The sequence below is a fragment of the Aspergillus piperis genome (assembly GCF_003184755.1).
Source record: "Aspergillus piperis CBS 112811 unplaced genomic scaffold BO85scaffold_4, whole genome shotgun sequence".
NCBI classification, from domain to species: domain Eukaryota; kingdom Fungi; phylum Ascomycota; class Eurotiomycetes; order Eurotiales; family Aspergillaceae; genus Aspergillus; species Aspergillus piperis.
In genome coordinates, this window is record NW_020291594.1 from 1,824,328 (window position 1) to 1,842,575 (window position 18,248).

The following is an 18,248-nucleotide window of genomic DNA, read 5'->3' on the forward strand; positions in this document are numbered from 1 at the left end:
GCGGCACCCCTCTTCGGGAAAGCCGATACATCCGAGGTGCGCATCGGATGCATCCGACGAGCATCACGACGGTCGGTCAATCATTAGAGCTTTAATTGCAGCAATTGATTCGACAAAATGTTCTCTTCATTGGAGAAATAACGTTTGAAACATGTCACAAGCAGTAGCTACGAATACCCCGACTTTGCAAGGCAATGCCGAGCAAAAGCGCCCCATTCCCTATCGGAACTTGGCCGTCGGCGCGTTAATGAACATCTTTCAAGGTAATGAGAAACTCTACTTGCCAAGAACCTTTCTAATTCTACGCAGTTACGTCTCTTGGACAGCCGCTAGAAGTAATCAAAACCCATGTATGCTTGACTCTCATCCATACTAATTGGAGTTAGTCCGGACGACTTACCCTTCCAGTTGGCAGCAAACCGGCAAGACACATTGCGGGATGCATTACAGAAGACTTGGTCCCGCGGAAGATTTCTGGCTTTTTATCAAGGGCTAATACCTTGGGTACGTATCTCTTTCATCTAACCCCCTCGCCTAGGCACATTTCCATACTAATTGCCACAGGCTTGGCTAGAAGCCTCCACCAAAGGCGCCATTCTGATAGTAACATCAAGTGAGATCGAGTATCAAGCCAGAACAAAGCTCAATGCATCCCCTACGATCTGCGGTGCACTGGGTGGCATTGGCGGTGGCGTTGCACAATCGTATCTCACGATGGGCATGACGACATGCATGAAAACAGTTGAAGTGACCCGCTCAAAGATGAGTGTCGGAGGTGCCCGAGTACCCGGAGCTCTGGAAATGTTCTTTCAGATTATTCGCGAGAAAGGAATTCGTGGAGTGAACAAAGGCGTTAACGCCGTCGCGCTACGACAGGTTACAGGCTGGTCTTCTCGGATTGGTATATCGCGGTTTGCGGAAGAAAGCATCCGAAAGGTCAACGGAAAGCCGAAGGACGAAAAACTCCAATTCGGAGAGAAAATCCTGGCATCCACTATTGGTGGTGCACTGAGCTGCTGGAACCAGCCATTCGAAGTAGGTGTCGCTAAGATGTGTGAAATAAGGACTTCCGATTGCTGACTCTACAGGTGTTGCGCGTGGAAATGCAATCTATGAAGAATGATCCCTCCCGGCCAGCTTCTCCGACGATCCTGTCCACATTCAAGTATATCCTTGCGACGACCGGAGTCAAGGGTCTGTTTCGCGGTGTGGTTCCTCGCATTGGGGTTGCGGCGTGGGCTACGATCTGTATGGTAGGGTTTGGTGATACGGTTAAAGAGATTGTTAATCGCAAATGATCCATAACACGGTTCGGATAGAAAGGTGATAGGTCGTGTATGCATAGAGCTTGCAATTCTTATTCTTATAATGGCCACATTGGTAGATGAACAACAAAATGCCATAGATATCCGAACTAGCTATATGAAAATGTACAATGGCTTTAGCCGGCTATGGTCATCACTTTAACACCCCTGTAACATTACTACTATCTTTCCATATGATCTGGTTCAGTCTCTCGATATATCAAGTAAATACATCGTCACCGTGCTCACATACCTCAGATCCACACCGACCATGTCTCGAAGGCCATGATAACCACCCATTGGGATGCACTTTTATCTTCCCTTCCCGGGGGCGTTCTTTAGGTAATGGAGTTATTAATTGATTGCATGATTGCCTAGACTATCAGCAAGAACACTGCGAACGATAATTCCTCTCCCGGGGTGTCGTAATGCTGATGCAAGGAACAGTGGATATGGCGAGATAAGGATACTCGCGGAAGCTAAGCAAATACCAAGCTTTCCCCTCCCTCTTCTTTATGCGAATCATATTAATTCTCCACCGGTGAGGCGTAGTGCGTTCATGTTGAGCCTATAATATTGACTCATTAGTGTAATACTATCTATGTGTAAGGTGACGATGGTACTGGCTCTGTCAATGTCTCTGGAGGTAGTGCACTAATCGATAGCCTAGCTGGATAGTCATGAGTATGAAGGGGAGTCAATGCGATTTCCGCTTTGAGAGACGGTGGGAGATAAATGTAATACAGACAAGAGGGTCATGTGATCCCCACATACAGCAGGTAAGATGCTTAGACCCTCCAACTCTCACCCATCCAAGATCTCGCAAAAGTCATTTTGTCTGCAGGGGCGCCCCTCCAACCTCTTTCTGGAATAAGTGAATCCAAGATAATTTTTCAAAGACCAATGCGCATAAGCAGGCAACTCAATTTCTGAATATGCGCGTAGTTAATTTATGCAGGTTGATTCTGGCCACCGAATTTATGAGCACATCCAAGGAAACAAGCAATGCCACGGACATACACCCCCACGAGTCCCACTCGACTTAGCTGATACAATGCCACTCGGTGTTCTGTGTCACATGCACAGAAGAGGGGTTGGAAGAAACGACGCTGATTAGAGGTCAGCAGCCCGGGATGGGCCAGCTACACATCACACCAGAAAGCTTGTCTACGATCACCCGATAGTGAGTTGCTGATGGCATCTTGCAACGCTATGGCGATGCTGTGACTATCACTGGTCAAGTACCGCCTAGTCGGACAAATATACTCGTTGTTGAACCTTCGCCACTGAGACGTCAAATTCAAGCCTGTTTTGGGCCCCAAATATTTTACCTTTACAAAAAGTCATCAATGATAAGGGTCTCAATGCCACCCCATGGTAGGCTGCACCCAGACACACAAAGTAGATTCTACCAGCTGGTGAACTAAATCACGCAGGCCGTGGGGAACCGAAGATTACACTGGGTGCTTATCTCTACGGGTGAGTGCCTCCTTCAGAGTATTCGGTGTGGTGCATTTGATCATTGGCTGGTCCAATGCACTCCCAAGCACCCGACCTCCTGGGCCTATAAGGCATGGCGACATCTGCCAATGATGATTTGATCTTGATGTTGTGACATCTTGTTCTCAAGCCGTGTCACCAACCTCCTCGAGCACTTAGTCCAAGACTTATTCTTCAAAATATCTGCGCTGTACATAGGGGTGCTGTGCTCGCCCGGGTCAAAGCTTCGGAGATGCGTTGGAGCTCCGACGCAAGGTGGACTTATTGTGCCACCTCCTCATCGGCCTGATAGAGTCGAAGTCAAAAACAACCACTTACGAGTCACCAAATTCGAACAGCGCGAATATTATGCCGTCGTGGAGTACAAATTAATTACCGTCGCTATAAGATACCCGTTAGTGGTGTACGCCTTCCCAAGATGATTGGTGATTTCTCAAAACAGTGAGCGGCCGTGCCTTTCATGGACTTATCCCCCCGCAGATGGTTATCAGACTCGCTTCGGGAATACTGTTTGGCCACGTGTGACACCGCCAATAAGATTATCCCCATATCTCATCCATCTCCCTGATGTATCGCAATGGGTCATTTTCGCCAACTACTATTGGAAGACAAACCGCGAGAAGCCAATTGCATTTTGAAATTGGCCGCACTAGCATCTGTATAGGCTTCATTTAATCCTGCCACAACGTCGCTATCACACCTGATACAATCGTAGCGCATCTGGAGGCCGGAGTCCCGGCACATCGTTCGCAATGTCCTTCGATGATGGCGAACTAGAGGCATCATGGCATTAGCCATTTACATAGCGGCTCACGCGATTGGACATTACGAGAAAAGCCGGACATTTCATTTATCACCGGCGAAGCGGGGAAACTGCACTTGGCCGTCGCATATGGTGTAGTCCAGCCAGTACTTTCACTAGCGAAATGAACAGAGTCCGTTTTCATTGGAACCAGTGGCTAGCAAGTCGTTATCATTCTCTCCGAGCACACAGGCCCGTATCCGGTAATCCGGTTTCTGGCCGTCTTTCCTCCTGATAACGGGGTATACGAGTGCTCGAAATGGCGCTTTAGCACAGCGGACGATATATATAAGGCCCCACCAAGTCACAGATTCAATGCAACGGTTCTTTTCAAACGATGCGATCGTCTCGTTTTTAAACCAAGACTGGCATGGCGGACGAGGTAACCGACAGTCCCGTTTCCACCCCCACGGTGGAGGTGAATGAAAAGAAAGATGACTTGCTGGTCAAGGAGTCTGTGGACATTCGCGATGTGGAAGTCGCCCCGGGCTTCGTCTCTGAGGCGGACTTCAAGGGGAATATCAATGATGTTCCCATCGGGGAGGGTTTTATCCCCGAGGATAGCGACGAGTTCATCGATCCCCGCCTGAAGGACTATCCCATGCCTTTGGTAGCTAAGACGGTAGATCTTCGCAATGACCCGACGTGAGCTTCTCGTTCTATTTTCAGAGTTGGTCGCATCGCTGATATCCAAGCTACGCAGTGAACCGATCCTAACCTTCCGATTCTGGGTTCTGTCTACCTTCTGGGTCCTTGTCGGCTGCGCACTTTCCACCTTTTACTACTTCAAGCCATACTACAACACAATTACCAGTTATGCCGTCCAGTTGTTATCCTGGGGCATGGGTGATGCCATGGCTCGGTATTTACCCACCAGGCAATTTAGTTTCTTTGGATGGAAATGGTCGATGAATCCAGGTCCCTGGAACGCTAAGGAGCATGCACTTATTGTTGTGGCCTACTGGGGTAGTGTAAGTGAATTTCCCTTCACGGTGATAGGGCCCTTGTCTGGCTGACAAGAAACAGTGCTATACGGCTATCGGAATGGGACCCTTGTCTGCCATCGAACTCTACTACGGTGAAAAGCTCAACGCTGGGTGGTCCATGTTCTTCTTGTTGGCCTCTCAAATGATCGGATATGGCTTTGCGGGTCTCTTCCGTGATATCCTGGTCCGACCCCCGAAGATGTATTATCCCGGAGTGTTGCCCAACGTGGCACTGTTCAATGCGATGCATCGGAACCCATCCGTCACGAAGAAAGCCCTCAAGTACTTTGCCATCATCGCATCTGTTACCTTTGTGTACGAGTGGCTTCCAGAGCTCATCTTTCCTCTGCTGGGCTCTCTTCCTCTGGTTTGCTGGTTTGGCCATGGCAACTGGAAGGCCTTTGTCCTGGGCTCGGGTACCTACGGATTTGTCTGTCCCCATCCCCATACCTGCAAGGTCAAACTTGGCTGCTAACCTTTGAGCATAGGGTATTCTGGACTTGTCGCTTGATTGGAACTATATCACCTACATGTATCCATACTATACACCGCTCTGGTCTAGTATGAACCAATGTATCTTCATCATTCTCTGTGTCTGGATAATCTATCCCGCCATCTACTTCACCAACACCATGAACGCACAGAATTTTGCACCAATGGATACAGGTACCTACACTGCCAATGGCAGCACTTACGACGTTACGGCCATCGTTGGGTCCAATCTTGAGGTTAACCGCACTGCGCTGGCTGAGTACGGGTCGCCTTACTGGGCTCCATCATATGTGTTCTACTGGTTCTGGACTTTCGCCGCCCTTACAGCCTCTATGACCTACGCAATCCTTTGGTACGGCAAATCGGGCTGGGAGGATTTCAAGAACGCCTGGAACAACAAGCGCAGCGACTATGATGACCCCTACCTCAAGCTTATGTCCTTCCAAAAGCGGGTACCCCACTGGTGGTATCTTAGTCTGCTTGGAATATGTGCAGTGATCGCTATTGCTCAGGGCTACGAAGGAAACATGAAGCTGTCCGCGTGGGGCCTCATTGTCATCTGTCTATTTTCGTTTATTTTCACCTGGCCCAACGGCATTCTGTGGGCAGTGGCCAACACACAGGTCGGAATGGGCTCGTTCAGTGATTTACTGGCGGGTGCCATGTTCCCTGGGAAGCCGACTGCCGTGCTTTCAGCCTACACCTACGGCTACTGTGTTTTGGAGCAAAACCTCAACCTCATTTCTGACTATAAGTTCGGGTTCTACATGAAGATTCCGGAGCGAGAGATGTTCTGGGGTCAGGTCTGGGGCACCGTGCTCGGTCCATTCATCAATTACGGCTTCATGCAATTGATCGTAGACCGGGAACGGCCTTACCTGATTGGCCAGCGGACCTCAGCGGCCTGGGATGCTGTGCAAAGTCGTGTTTACTATTCTAACTCCATCATCTGGGGCATCCTGGGTCCTAAGGAGTTCTTTGGTGAACGCTACCCGTGGGTGTACTACTCGTTCCTCGTGGGTGCCGGGGCTGTCTTCCTTACCTGGCTTGTGCAGAAGTGGAAGCCCCGGTGGGACATGGAGCGTTGGTTCAACCCTACGTTGATGTTTTATGGGGGCATATTGTTTCCGACGTACCCGACTACTAACTTCTTCATGTCTTTCCTGGCCTGCATTCTTTTCATGGGCATCCTTCCTCGGTATTTCCCTGTATGGTGGAGAAAATACAACTACCTGACGGGTGTTGGTCTTGATTGTGGAACGCAGCTCATGACCTTGGTAGGTTGTCTTCGCTGACTCGATTGTGCCATGACTAACTTGCTGCAGGTTTGCATCTTCATTATCAATCTGCCCAATCTGTCGTTTCCCTCGTGGTGGGGCAATGATCCTAATGCGACTGATCGGTGCTTCCCTCCGGCTGATCTGCCTCCATATGCATTGAACTGATGACTAGGCTGTCAAATTCGGTACGATCATGAGTGGATGTTGCTTTACATGTGCGATGTCTACAACGTTCGAGTTGTTGTTGCCCTCTGTGTGACGATGTCTGTTACTCAATACTGTTTTTGAATTCTTCCCCTGTTTGTATATACACAACCCCTCTGCTATGCTACGATCCCTTTGGAGAACACTGTATATAGCACCTGCACAATTACACTTTTCCCTGCTTCTGAAACTGAGACCATGAAAATCTTCTTAAAGTCTCGCCCAGTGTCCGTTCATTGTGAGCAAAGCCTTCAGGGCCAGCAGAGTGATGCACTACACTGATGACCACATAGGATGTAAATCAGTATTTTAGCCTGCTCCACTCGAGGAAGTACTGGTTCAGCGATCAGGTAATCTGCAAACAAACTTGTCACCAATGTGTCGGTTTTGTCAATGCCCTCCGGTCAGTCGAACAAAAGGACATCAGGAAGAGACACGCGAACATCTCGAACCAGAACACGGACCACGAAAAATCTGGCAATTGAATCCCGACTAAAAGGATGTTATAGTTTCGGGTCCTGTTGATCAAGCAATCCAAGAGATGCGGAACCGAGTGCATACCTACCCATGACGTAATGGCCATGTTCATATATTCATCAAACGGAATCAGATGAGATAGCAATTACCACAACAATAATCGGAGCATATACTTCTAGTTTATCTCATTACCATCATGAAAATCGTCCTCTTTGGCTCAACCGGGCAAATCGGCCAGTCCATTCTCCGCGCCCTCCTCACTAAGACCTCCCATGAGGTGCTGCAACTGATTTCACCGCAATCTGAATCCACTGCTCGCTCTATAAACAAGCAATTCACAGCAGAGCAACAAAGTCGACTATCCACTGAATCAGTGGACATCCTCTCCTGCAGTACAGACGACCTCGTCCACTATCTCATCAATGCCGAGATTATCATCAGCGCCTTGAACGGTAAAGCGCTGCAAGCGCAGTCAAAGGTCCAAGATGCTGGAGCAAAGGCTGGTGTGGGGAGATTCTATCCTAGTGAATACGGCATGCATCATGTGTATCGGCCGCCGGGGGATAAAGTTGGGTATCTTCATCCGGTAATAAATTTCATGCTCCATAGATCCTTGTTATACACTGAATACTGATGATGTAAGTACAGATGTGGAATACCAAATCCGCCGCCAACGAGGCCTGTCTACACCATCCCGCTATGAAATCAGGCTCTATGACATACACCCTTATCGGCTGCGGGGACTTCTACAACCAGTCTCGTGAGGAGATATGGTGTCCGTGGACGAACCCTCATGCATCCGAATACACGCTGCATATACTCGGCGACGCGGACGCCACTATTGATTTTACGCACATTGATGATCTAGGAGAGTTTATTGTCGAGACGATCAAGCATCCGGAACGGTCGGAGAACCGGACGTTGAATTTCGTGAGTGATCGTATCTCGTATAATGAGATTGCACAGTTACTGGAGAAGTACTCTGGGAAGAAAGTGAAAAAGACAGTGTATCCGATCAATCTAATGGATGAGGTGTGGAAGGATAAGGAAAGAGTGCCGGCGGAGGTAAAAGGGAAGGGCGCATTTCCGGATGATTTCTGGATTCTGGTCAAGGGGATGCAAGGGGCTGGGAGGTTTTGGAGACCGCCGGGGCAGGTGCATAATGGGGAGTTTGGGATGGAGGGGAGGACGTTTGAGTGGTATTTGAGGGGGTTGTTTGGGGGTGGATATGAAGTTTGATGAGTGTGCTGTTATGGCTATAGAATATGTATCTATTGTAGTTGTTGACTGCGTAGTTCTAGGGCGTGTCCAAGACATTGAGCAGACTATTTTAGGGCCTGCTGTCGAACCCCCGCATGGGACACCGATTGGTGCATTTACATTACTCTTCCATGTTCATCTTTGCCTGTTTCAGTCCGTCATCGTACGATCAAGCATTTTGAAGCTTCGGTGACAGGTCGCTTGCCCATGGCAGTAGTAAACTTGATCACCCGAGAGTTCATCAACCTCAATCGCAGTATACCTCCAAAAGACGTACCAGAGAATATCTACTGATATCTCAGCCCAAATAATTACGATATACAATTACTAATTCCTTCAACAAATGCCAGCACAACCCCGCAGTCCACGTCCGTCAAAGTCAAACAATATCACCACTTAATATAACCTGCATCAACCTGCAGCAACACTATTCCCCATCCAACACGGCACTTCCGGTAAGCTGTCCCAATGCAAACACCGAACCATTATTTCACGCAATGCTTACGTCTGCTTCAGATATCCTAAATCAGGTGAAGTCAAATCCGGACACTATGGCCTCGCCTGCAGATCTTAACCGGACCTGCAGGTGCATCATTGACTGTTCCCCGCACGACCAGCTCAGCTACATAAGCTATGCTTTTTTTCACTCTCTTTCGGTCACCGATCTGTCTGCTTTCACCGCGTCTGCCTACCTGTCCATTGAGTGAAAACTGAGCAAGATGCGGTGGCTTCTCACCTCGTCCGTACTGCTAGTGCCAGCTACAGCCCTGGTTCGACCTGATGGCGTGGTATGTCACTTTCATTCCTACCATGTCTATCTCTCGACTAACAAGAAGAATATCATCAATTGTAGGGCCGTACTCCTGCCCTTGGCTGGAACTCATGGAACGCATACAGCTGCGACATTGACGCCGACAAGATCGTGACTGCTGCCAATGAGGTGGTCAATTTGGGGTTGAAGGATCTGGGATATGAGTATATCAACAGTACACCACCCCCACCCCGTTTATCCCCACTACCCATTGCACGGTTGACTGACAGAGACAGTCGACGACTGCTGGTCCGTCAAATCCGGCCGCAACTCCACCACCAAACGCATCATCCCCGACCCCGACAAATTCCCCAACGGCATCTCCGGCGTCGCAGACCAAGTGCACGCCTTGGGTCTGAAACTGGGAATCTACAGCAGTGAGCACATACACCAGCCCCTCTACTCCAGAGAGATCACCACACTAACCAAAGTAATATAAATACTAAGGCGCCGGTCTCACCACCTGCGCCGGCTACCCAGCCAGTCTAGGCTACGAAGAAATCGACGCGCAATCGTTTGCTGAATGGGGTGTTGACTGTACGCCCCCTTTCCCCCATACCTCCCGTCCTACAACCATTGACAGAATAGATAGACCTTAAATACGACAACTGCGGCGTCCCCACCAACCTCACAGACCAATACACCTACTGCGTCCCCGACAGCACCGACGGATCCAACTACCCCAACGGCACCTGCGTGGACCTAACCGATGCTGCGCCCACAGGATACGACTGGGCCACCTCCACCACAGCGAAACGGTACCAGCGCATGCGCGATGCCCTACTCAGCGTCAACAGAACAATTCTCTACTCACTATGTGATTGGGGCCAAGCGGATGTGAACGCTTGGGGGAATGAAACGGGGAATAGCTGGCGCATGTCGGGAGATATTACCGGTATACCCCCCCCCAACTCCATAGATACATACATACTTCTATAACTACGTACCTACCTACCTCCTCATGGATAATATATACTAATAAAGGGGGTTGGACGTAACAGCAACATGGACCCGCATCGCCGAAATCGCCAACGAAAACAGCTTTTACATGAACTACGCCAACTTCTGGGGCTATCCGGACCCGGACATGCTGGAGGTGGGGAATGGGAATTTGACTCTCGCTGAAAATAGAGCGCATTTTGCTCTGTGGGCCATGATGAAGGCGCCGTTGATTATTGGGACGCCTGTATACCTTCCCCTCCCCTCCTACCCTATACACCTGACGGGACATATGCTAATTTGAGATGGTGTTGTGTGTAGTTGGATTCCATCGACACCTCCCACCTCTCCATCCTCCTCAACAAACCCCTGCTCACATTCCACCAAGACGATGTGATCGGTCGTCCTGCGTACCCGTACAAATGGGGATATAATCCCGATTGGACGTTTGATCCGGAGCATCCGGCGGAGTATTGGTCTGGGCTGACGTCTTCGGGGGAGGTGTTTGTGTTGATGTTGAATTCGGAGGACGGGGTGAAGACTCGTACGGCGGTTTGGGGGGAGGTGCCTGAGTTGACGAGTAAGAAGTCAAAGGGGAAGAAAGGTAAAGGGTACAAGGTGACGGATGCGTGGACGGGGGAGGATGTGGGTTGTGTGAGGGATAAGTATGAGGTCAAGTTGCAGGCGCATGATGTAGCGGTTTTGGTTGTTGGGGAGGAATGTTAGTTCAATCTTTCTTCTCTCTTTCCTTATTGAGTGTTGGGTTGGGCGATGGGGATGGTGGTTACTATATATATAGTATTGTGGGAGCGTGAGGATGTGGATGTAGGTATAGTCATTATCATTATATCGCTCCAATCGCTATGCTACCTCGCTGCTGCCTCGCTGCTACCTCCACAAATCTTGTCGACTCTCGCGTCGCCATCCCCCGCTGCTCTTTGGTCGTCCATCGTCTACCGGCACTGCCAGGAATCCACCAAATCCGTTCCCTACTAGCACGCTCTTGCGTGCGTCTCCGCCCCATGACCGACTGAGCTGCGCGTCGTGGAAGCTCACCGGTCGGGTTGTGCCATCACGCCGTCCTCGTGTTGATGGTGGCTCGTACGGCGTAAAGTTCCACTCAAGCTCGTCCAGACCCTTGCTATACACGTTTAGTGGCTGCGAGATTCCTCCGCTGAAGAACTGTGGTCCGCCCTCGCCGCCACCGAATAGTCGCGGGGGCGGCGCCAGCAGCAGTGTCTCTGGGAAGCTGGCGTCGCGGACGTACAGGTCACGCAGTCCTGGCAGGCAGTTTGACATGAGCGACGAGATCAGGTACGTGTAGTAGGATGCAGCTACTGGCGGCAGGCCGTACGACCCCGCCGGCGAGGTGATCTCGTAGTGCAGTAATTGCAGCGACCGGGAAGACAGCGGCGGAACCCGGTCGGTCGGGAAGGACCGCGATACGTCCTGAATGACTGATAGGGCGTGTAGCTGCGGCGCAGCCGACAGGATCTGGTGCAGAGTGGATGGGAGCACCCCCGTCGCAGACAGTGTCAAATATTGTAGTTCCGTGCGGTTCAAAGGCAGGGAGAGAACGCCGGCAAGCCCGCTTGCCGTGACGTTCGGGGTATCGCGAAGGGTCAGCCGCTGGACGGCTGGGAAAGCAGGGAGAGTGTCGGAGAGGTCAAATGCCGAGTCATCCAGCCACGGCAGGTCGTCGAGGGTCAGGTCGCGGAGTTTAGGAAACGAGGCCAGCCCCATGCGAAGAAGCCGCGGCTCAATGTATAATCGAGAGAGTTCCAGCACCTCCAAATTCTGCCACAGACGGGCTTCCGGCAGCTGCGAGAAGCTGCCCTCGGCGCCGTGTCGGTAGGTCATGCGACGCAAATCCGGACACCGTCCGATAAGCTCCTGCTTCAACGCCAGACACGACACGTCATCGCTGTATATCCCGGCCGGCAGGTCAACGTAGCGTATGTTGGGCGTCACGGAGATGGTGCGCGCAATCTCCGCCTTGCTGGCCTCGCGTGTCATGTACGGCATCCGTAGGGAGAGCACCATGCGCCCTAGGTCTCGCGAATCTCGGACAGTCTGCATGAACAGCTGCAGGCGTACTTGCGGGGCATCGATCGCTTCGCCATTGCGGTCGAAGAAGGAGTGGCGTTTTCGTTTGGCGGCAAGTTGGACCTCGAGCTCGCAGTAGTGGACGGCGTCGATACGGACGTGAGCGTAACTAGAACCAGCGATCAGCAGAGAGCGGAATTAATGAGCAAAGAAACTCACAGCAAAGCCCGAGCCTCCAGATACCACCGTTTACAGACCACGGCACAATGTGCCAGGTCGCGCATATCACAGAGCATGCAGCCATCCTCTGTCATCGACTCCTCGGAAGTATCATAGCTCGAATCGATGGTGTGCGGACACACATAGGTGAAGATGCGAGCTAGCAGCGGTCGGGGAAGCTTCTTTGTGAGGTCGAGGCCGGCGAAAGTGTGGTGGGAGTCAAGGCAAAGGTGGTCGTAGGAGGTGGCCACATTCCCCGCGCGGCTATGGCTCTTGGACCGCCTGCGAAGCCGGCTCAGTAAACCCATGATGGTGAGCAGACAAGCGGCATGGACGGTTGCAATGGACTAGAGGGAACGAGGAGCGAAGTTAAAAAGGGGAGATGGAGCGGTGGAACAAAGAGACCGTTAGGGAGCCAGGAGAAAGGCAGCGTGGGAAGGGTGCAAGAGCGAGTGAATAATCAACAGCGCGGTGATGATTGATTGGTGTCGGGAAAGCTGTGTGATGTGAAGTCGCTGCATGAACCCGCAGTTCGTCCCCATTCCAGCGCGTCGCTGGTCAAAGCCGGGGCCGAGCACCGTTTTTTTGAAACGCTTGATTGGCAATTGGCGCAGGACTCATCACATTAGCAAGCGAAATGAGGGGAGACATGTCCCCCAGTTGGTTCATATAAGGGGGGCAGGCGGGTGTTTCATGTTTGCCTCAGGGATTGCTTGGTGGTTGGCATTTTGGTCCCATTTGCCCCAGAAGGTCTCGGCGGAAATTGATCCCAGTTCAACAACCGACGCCGGTGGCTGCAGCAGGGCTGAAAGTCCACCACATAATGGCTGGAAAGGGTTGAAGGGTCTTTCCTCCAAAGCTGATGAATGTAGTAAAATCAAGATCCAAGAATTGAGAGAGATTCTCGCGCGGTCCTCGACGCGTGACCCCAAAGAGTGCCACTAACCCGATGGGGTCATGAGCAATACTCCTCCAACAGTCTATATATACCCTATAACAACTGACCAACTTACCTACCACTGCTGCATACTGTCAATAGAAACCTACATCATAATTTAAAATAAGCTTATCCAGAACAGTTTCTGATCCATTGCCCTCTTCTGGCCACTCACGAAAAAAACAAGGCCCCGTCAACTACATCGCCATGACATCATGTCCAACAACCCAGCCATCAGGACAAATAAATAGCCATCATGCAGACAACCAAGCCAATTCACCTAGTAGTACACTGCCAGGGTAGTCTATTATACTGTGTACATACTACTCCAGGCTATGCGACTTCCTAGACCCTTCCTCTGCCACTCCAGACCCCTGCCACTCCGAACGCCACCCTCCCTATTCAACCGCATCAGCTTCATCCATTTCCAGCCGACAGCAGCTAAAATGGCAAACAACACTCAATACGGAGGCGATCCTCTTCCCGATGTGGGCGCCACCTATCCCTCCCAGAACAACCAATCCAAATCCAGCGAAGACGACTGGACAAAGCGTCCGCCCTACAGCATCCGCTCCCCTGAGGAATTCGGGCCCGTGAAATGGCGTGGGAAATGCCAATGCGGCCAGGTGACTTATCAATCAAGCCGGGACCGACCATTGAAGTCTAAATTCTGCCACTGTCGGGGCTGTCAAGTGACGCATGGTATGTCTGCCGTGTCGTCGGTAGTTTCTCACTTACGAGGTAGTGGCTGAAACATGCTGACTGTGTAGGCGCGCCATTCCAATGGGCGGCTATTTTCCATAAATCTGATCTCGCTTTTACGAAGGGGGCTGAAGGCCTGTCGTTCTACTCCTCCACGAATGACACTCAGGAGTATAAGCTTCCGACTAAGGTGTATTGTTCCTATTGTCGATCCCCTATTATGGATGAGGGACGGAATGTCTGCTTGATGTTTCCGCAAGCCATCGAGAGCGCTGATCATGATGAACATCGGCAGCACTGGCGCGAGGCGTTTGAACCAGAGTGAGTGGTCCTTGGAGTGCCGGCTTAGATTGCATAATGCTTAAGATGTCGTATAGGTGCCATATTTTTTACGGCAAGCGAGTCTTAGATATTCCAGATGGGAAGCCCAAGTGGTCGGGAATTGACGAGCAAAGTGATCTTTTGGATGAGCAAGGCCGCAAGAAGGAATGACTTGATGGGAAGAATAGTAGCCCCCGAAGCCGGATGTAGATATGCATGTTTTGTTTTTCTCTATTATTTAGCTGTCACGAAGTATGAGCAATGATTAGGCTTCAGCCTTGCCAGAAGTTCCCGAGCAGCTGATACTACCGTCGGACCAATAATATCGACTAGATTGAAAACATGTTCCTACTGTGTAAGTCTCCGTCCAGCTCTAAATCAGGGTGATCGACAGGGCTAGAGAACTTCAAGCAGTCATCACGAGCATGTGAGAGCCGGGAAGACTGGCACCCAACCAGCTGCAGTGACCACGAGTGCAGCTATGCTAGCCAGCAGCTGACGACTTCCAAACTAGTCCAGTCGATACCCCTGAAATTCAGCACGATGCCATCCTCATCGATCATCCGGGGTGTCAGTAGGCACCAGATTCATCCGCGAGACCTGGAGTGTAGGGCGGGGTCAGCCAGCCGTAGCCAGATAGCATCGCGAACATCGAATATTATATGCCGCGATACCTAGATAGATGCTCTTCAGAGTAGGATGCCTGCCATATAAACTCTGCATGATGTGGCTTAAAAGCAAACACACTGTAGTGGCTCTTCTCGCCGCACCTGCGGCAGCCGTCACACAGATATCCAACGATGAAATGAACAACTTCCTCAACCAGGGCGCTGTCGAGCTCGCTACCCGTTACGCACCTCTCTGGTTCTTCGGCCAGGCAGTGGACCAACCTCCCTGTTATCCGACCTGGGCTTTCAGCGGCTCACCCAACTCGTCGGACATTTACGACGCAGCTCACAAAACACCCGCTGCACCGCAGTGCGAGTATCCAGACGTGGGCTGTGGATGTCGCAAACCTGGAGTTGCAACAGGGAATCCTGGCCCTGCATTCCCCATCTACTACACGTTCAAGCAGTGCAACGAGACCGATGTGCGGGTAGTGTATAACCTGTTCTATGAAAAGGACGGGGCCGAGGTGCTGGATCTGATTGACACCGGCCATGACTAGTAAGACACCGCGTAGCCTGCCCATTCTCGTTGAACAGGCAGTCTGACTTGGTCGACCAGTGACTGGGAGCGAGTTGTCATCATCCATTCACGAAATGCGAACAACACCTGGCAACCCTCTCGAGCACTCCTGTCAGCCCATAGCGGCTACCATAATCTGGCATGGGGTAGCATCCATAGCACGCTGACCACAGAGCAAATCAACGCTGGAGACGCTCGAAAGCCTGATGGTGTCAAGAACAATGACCATCCAAAGGTGTATGTGTCGTGGTCGAAGCATGCACATTTCGATACCGTCTTGACTACCTGGGTTGATCCGCTCAGCCAGTCACTCGATAATGCGTTTCGCAGCGATGACTGGTGGCACTTTGTCGACCAGAAGTACTATGTACGTCTCAGTATCCCTGGGCATAAAGTATCGCAGCTAACATCGCACAGATACGATCGGATAACTCGACCGCAGCTGGAATAGCATTCAACAGTACAGATTGGGGGTCAGCGACAAGTAATCCACCATATGTACAGGAGAGCGTATGCTCTGCGCCATAGCTAATCTCAGATGTATATACTTTAGATGGTGAACATTTAGCGCAGAAGCCGATTGATGAATAGATGGTCATGCCAGAATGAGCCTGTAGTATTGCAGCGATAAATAATCAACATCCATCCATCCCAATCGGGAACCTGAAAATGACGTCGATGCGCGGTTCCTCCACCAGAAATTCAATCCCTCACTCCAACAACATCACAACAACAACAACTTCATCAACAATTCCTACCCCTTCCCACAGAAATAACTGTATGTCCTCCCTAATATACGGCTCACCAACTAAACCACCCTCCCCCATCCACCACCACCCTCCCTCCCTCCCATCTCACCCGCAAACAACCCCCCACCCACCACCCAACCCCGCAACCTCAAAACCACACACACACACACAAACAGCGACAGCTAACCAAACCAGTCCCAACCCAACTCCTCAACAACAATGTCCTGGACCCAAAAAACCTTCACCCTGCCAGCCCGCTCACGCGGCAGCTACCTCATCACGGACCACGTGCTGGAGCAACTCCCCGAGATCAAAAACTACAAGGTCGGCATGCTGAACCTGTTCGTGCAGCACACGAGCTGCGCGCTGTCACTGAACGAGAACTGGGATGATGATGTGCGCGCGGATATGAGCGATGCGCTGGATCGCATCGCTCCGTATGATAAGAAGGGGAATCTTTATAGACATTCGGCTGAGGGGGAGGATGATATGCCGGTGCGTTTATCCTACTATCTTTGATCCTTTGGGGATAGTAGTAGTTGGGGGAGAGGGGAGGAAAAGGATTATACTGATTACTTACGTGTGTTTGCAGGCTCATATCAAGTCCGCATTGATTGGCGCTTCGGTTACGATTCCCATCTCGAATGGCCGCTTGGCTACGGGCACATGGCAGGGTATTTGGTACCTGGAGTTTAGGGCCATGAGACACTCTCGGAAGGTGGTTGCTACGATTCAGGGTGAGAAGGCTTGACTTGGTGGTTGTGATGGTCGTGGTAGTGGTGGGGGGGTGCGGTTGTGATTGTGTAGAGTATATGTCTGAGTGGTGTAGAGTGGATGGCGTACGTGTGGATATCTCAGACTATATATCCTAGAAATTGAAAACATTCAATCTAACGACTTCATTGACCTGGTACATCTGTACAACAGCCGTATGGCTAAAGGATAAAAACAAAACATCGTCAACGCCTATAAAATCAATTTTACCGCTGCTCGAATCCACCCTCGGTCACACGCTGGCTCTCGTTCACCTCGGCGGCATCACCGGTGGGCTCGAGAGGGTAGCTGGTGGCGGGGAGGGACTTGAGGTAGGCACGGTGTTGCTCGTGGGCCTGTACATTATCAGCACGTATCATTAATACCAATTCAAATGGCAGCATACGAAGGGAAGACCGCAGTAGCCGCAGGTAGCAATCTCGGGCTTGTCGGTGTTGATGAAGACCTTGGGGTGGCCCAGGGGACCGCCACCACCGTCACAGCTGACGACGCGCTTTTTCGTCCAGCGGACAGGCTGTCTGTGGATGAGCTCAATGGCAGCCAAGGGTTGGGGCTAGGAAATGTCAGCGTCTCGTGTCTTATATATCGATATTGTCGTGATTTTGATATTCCCTATCCCACACGACCAATTGACCGGAACTGGGCGGAGGAAGGTCTTTAACAACGCACCTGCAACTCCATTATCGTCTGCTCGAAGCGAGGACCAACCATGGCCTTCTCCTTCGGCTGCTGGCTGGCAGCCCAGGTGGTAGCCCGGTTGGGAGCCTGGAGGTGACGGGTGCGCTCGCCCGCCTCGGGTTCCTCCCTCAGGGGAGCATCCCAGCCGCCCATGGCGTCAACGGGAGTAGCATTGGTGCCAGAGACATTCGGCTTAGCGGTAGGCGGGGTCGGGTCGTTGGCAGGGATGAAGTTCTCGGAGAGGCGAGGGACGGTGGTCGAGTAGCTGGCCCGGGCAGCGAATCGGGGGGTGAAGGTGGAGGAGAGGGTCGCGACCCGGCTGCGGAAGCAGGGCAACATGCTGGGCAATTGAGGTCCGGAATGGGACTCGAGAGTAGCTGGCGGATGGAGCGGAGGTGAGGACGAAAGGACTCGGGTTGGAGAGAGATTGGATGAGGTTTCCAGTTTGCGGGAGCTGCTGCGCTTGAGCCGCCGGCCAATCGGCGGCGCTCCTGCGGCTGATGCGGTGGGATTCTGCCGCCTGGGAATTTCGGCTTTGCAATCACGGCCATTCTGCTGGCTGTCGGTCTTCAATTCTGG

At 51.5% G+C, this 18,248-nt stretch overlaps 8 protein-coding genes across 8 annotated transcripts; 6 read left to right on the forward strand and 2 right to left on the reverse strand.

Moving 5' to 3' along the window:
• Positions 1–151: 151 nt before the first annotated feature.
• BO85DRAFT_366125 (mitochondrial DNA replication protein) lies at positions 152–1,298 on the forward strand (the record flags this gene model as incomplete). Its single annotated transcript, XM_025655766.1, has 5 exons — positions 152–263; positions 310–350; positions 409–504; positions 565–1,035; positions 1,089–1,298. The coding sequence occupies 5 exons, from the start codon at positions 152–154 to the stop codon at positions 1,296–1,298; spliced, it is 930 nt and encodes a 309-aa protein (XP_025518582.1).
• Positions 1,299–3,779: 2,481 nt separating this feature from the next.
• Positions 3,780–6,724, forward strand: BO85DRAFT_467139 (OPT family oligopeptide transporter). Its single transcript, XM_025662170.1, has 5 exons — positions 3,780–4,251; positions 4,310–4,577; positions 4,633–5,022; positions 5,081–6,361; positions 6,410–6,724. Exons 1-5 carry the CDS (start codon positions 3,977–3,979, stop codon positions 6,527–6,529), a joined length of 2,334 nt encoding a protein of 777 aa, XP_025518583.1. The 5' UTR covers positions 3,780–3,976; the 3' UTR covers positions 6,530–6,724.
• A 517-nt stretch (positions 6,725–7,241) lies between these two features.
• On the forward strand, positions 7,242–8,348 carry BO85DRAFT_416320 (NAD(P)-binding protein; the record flags this gene model as incomplete). The annotated part of the gene is made up of 3 exons (XM_025657726.1): positions 7,242–7,437; positions 7,540–7,631; positions 7,694–8,348. 3 exons carry the CDS (start codon positions 7,242–7,244, stop codon positions 8,282–8,284), a joined length of 879 nt encoding a protein of 292 aa, XP_025518584.1. The 3' UTR covers positions 8,285–8,348.
• A 467-nt stretch (positions 8,349–8,815) lies between these two features.
• On the forward strand, positions 8,816–10,956 carry BO85DRAFT_447225 (glycoside hydrolase family 27 protein). The gene is made up of 7 exons (XM_025659676.1): positions 8,816–9,093; positions 9,159–9,291; positions 9,353–9,493; positions 9,564–9,653; positions 9,709–10,011; positions 10,118–10,302; positions 10,377–10,956. Exons 1-7 carry the CDS (start codon positions 9,025–9,027, stop codon positions 10,779–10,781), a joined length of 1,326 nt encoding a protein of 441 aa, XP_025518585.1. The 5' UTR covers positions 8,816–9,024; the 3' UTR covers positions 10,782–10,956.
• Positions 10,944–12,628, reverse strand: BO85DRAFT_436304 (F-box domain protein; the record flags this gene model as incomplete). Its single annotated transcript, XM_025658568.1, has 2 exons — positions 10,944–12,270; positions 12,321–12,628. 2 exons carry the CDS (start codon positions 12,626–12,628, stop codon positions 10,944–10,946), a joined length of 1,635 nt encoding a protein of 544 aa, XP_025518586.1.
• Positions 12,629–13,356: 728 nt separating this feature from the next.
• On the forward strand, positions 13,357–14,568 carry BO85DRAFT_447229 (GFA family protein). Its single transcript, XM_025659677.1, has 3 exons — positions 13,357–13,959; positions 14,028–14,280; positions 14,337–14,568. The coding sequence occupies exons 1-3, from the start codon at positions 13,704–13,706 to the stop codon at positions 14,449–14,451; spliced, it is 624 nt and encodes a 207-aa protein (XP_025518587.1). The 5' UTR covers positions 13,357–13,703; the 3' UTR covers positions 14,452–14,568.
• A 436-nt stretch (positions 14,569–15,004) lies between these two features.
• BO85DRAFT_436306 (uncharacterized protein) lies at positions 15,005–16,968 on the forward strand (the record flags this gene model as incomplete). The annotated part of the gene is made up of 6 exons (XM_025658569.1): positions 15,005–15,447; positions 15,508–15,835; positions 15,886–15,952; positions 16,167–16,246; positions 16,413–16,712; positions 16,810–16,968. 6 exons carry the CDS (start codon positions 15,005–15,007, stop codon positions 16,966–16,968), a joined length of 1,377 nt encoding a protein of 458 aa, XP_025518588.1.
• Positions 16,876–18,242, reverse strand: BO85DRAFT_509641 (zinc-finger domain-containing protein; the record flags this gene model as incomplete). The annotated part of the gene is made up of 3 exons (XM_025664506.1): positions 16,876–17,326; positions 17,377–17,544; positions 17,661–18,242. Coding segments are annotated over 3 exons (879 nt in total), but the record flags the coding sequence as incomplete, so codon positions are not given.
• Between the last annotated feature and the right edge of the window lie 6 nt (positions 18,243–18,248).

What these genes read in the sequence shown, in the direction of transcription:
- BO85DRAFT_447225 (XM_025659676.1), top strand. Translation starts at nt 9,025, where the DNA reads ATGCGGTGGCTTCTCACCTCGTCCGTACTGCTAGTGCCAGCTACAGCC. An exon ending in TGGTTCGACCTGATGGCGTG is followed by an intron (nt 9,094 to 9,158) that starts GTATGTCACTTT and finishes CATCAATTGTAG; the next exon opens with GGCCGTACTCCTGCCCTTGG. An exon ending in TGCTGAATGGGGTGTTGACT is followed by an intron (nt 9,654 to 9,708) that starts GTACGCCCCCTT and finishes CAGAATAGATAG; the next exon opens with ACCTTAAATACGACAACTGC.
- BO85DRAFT_447229 (XM_025659677.1), top strand. Translation starts at nt 13,704, where the DNA reads ATGGCAAACAACACTCAATACGGAGGCGATCCTCTTCCCGATGTGGGC. An exon ending in GGGCTGTCAAGTGACGCATG is followed by an intron (nt 13,960 to 14,027) that starts GTATGTCTGCCG and finishes CTGACTGTGTAG; the next exon opens with GCGCGCCATTCCAATGGGCG. An exon ending in CGCGAGGCGTTTGAACCAGA is followed by an intron (nt 14,281 to 14,336) that starts GTGAGTGGTCCT and finishes GATGTCGTATAG; the next exon opens with GTGCCATATTTTTTACGGCA.
- BO85DRAFT_467139 (XM_025662170.1), top strand. Translation starts at nt 3,977, where the DNA reads ATGGCGGACGAGGTAACCGACAGTCCCGTTTCCACCCCCACGGTGGAG. An exon ending in GATCTTCGCAATGACCCGAC is followed by an intron (nt 4,252 to 4,309) that starts GTGAGCTTCTCG and finishes CAAGCTACGCAG; the next exon opens with TGAACCGATCCTAACCTTCC. An exon ending in GAACGCAGCTCATGACCTTG is followed by an intron (nt 6,362 to 6,409) that starts GTAGGTTGTCTT and finishes AACTTGCTGCAG; the next exon opens with GTTTGCATCTTCATTATCAA.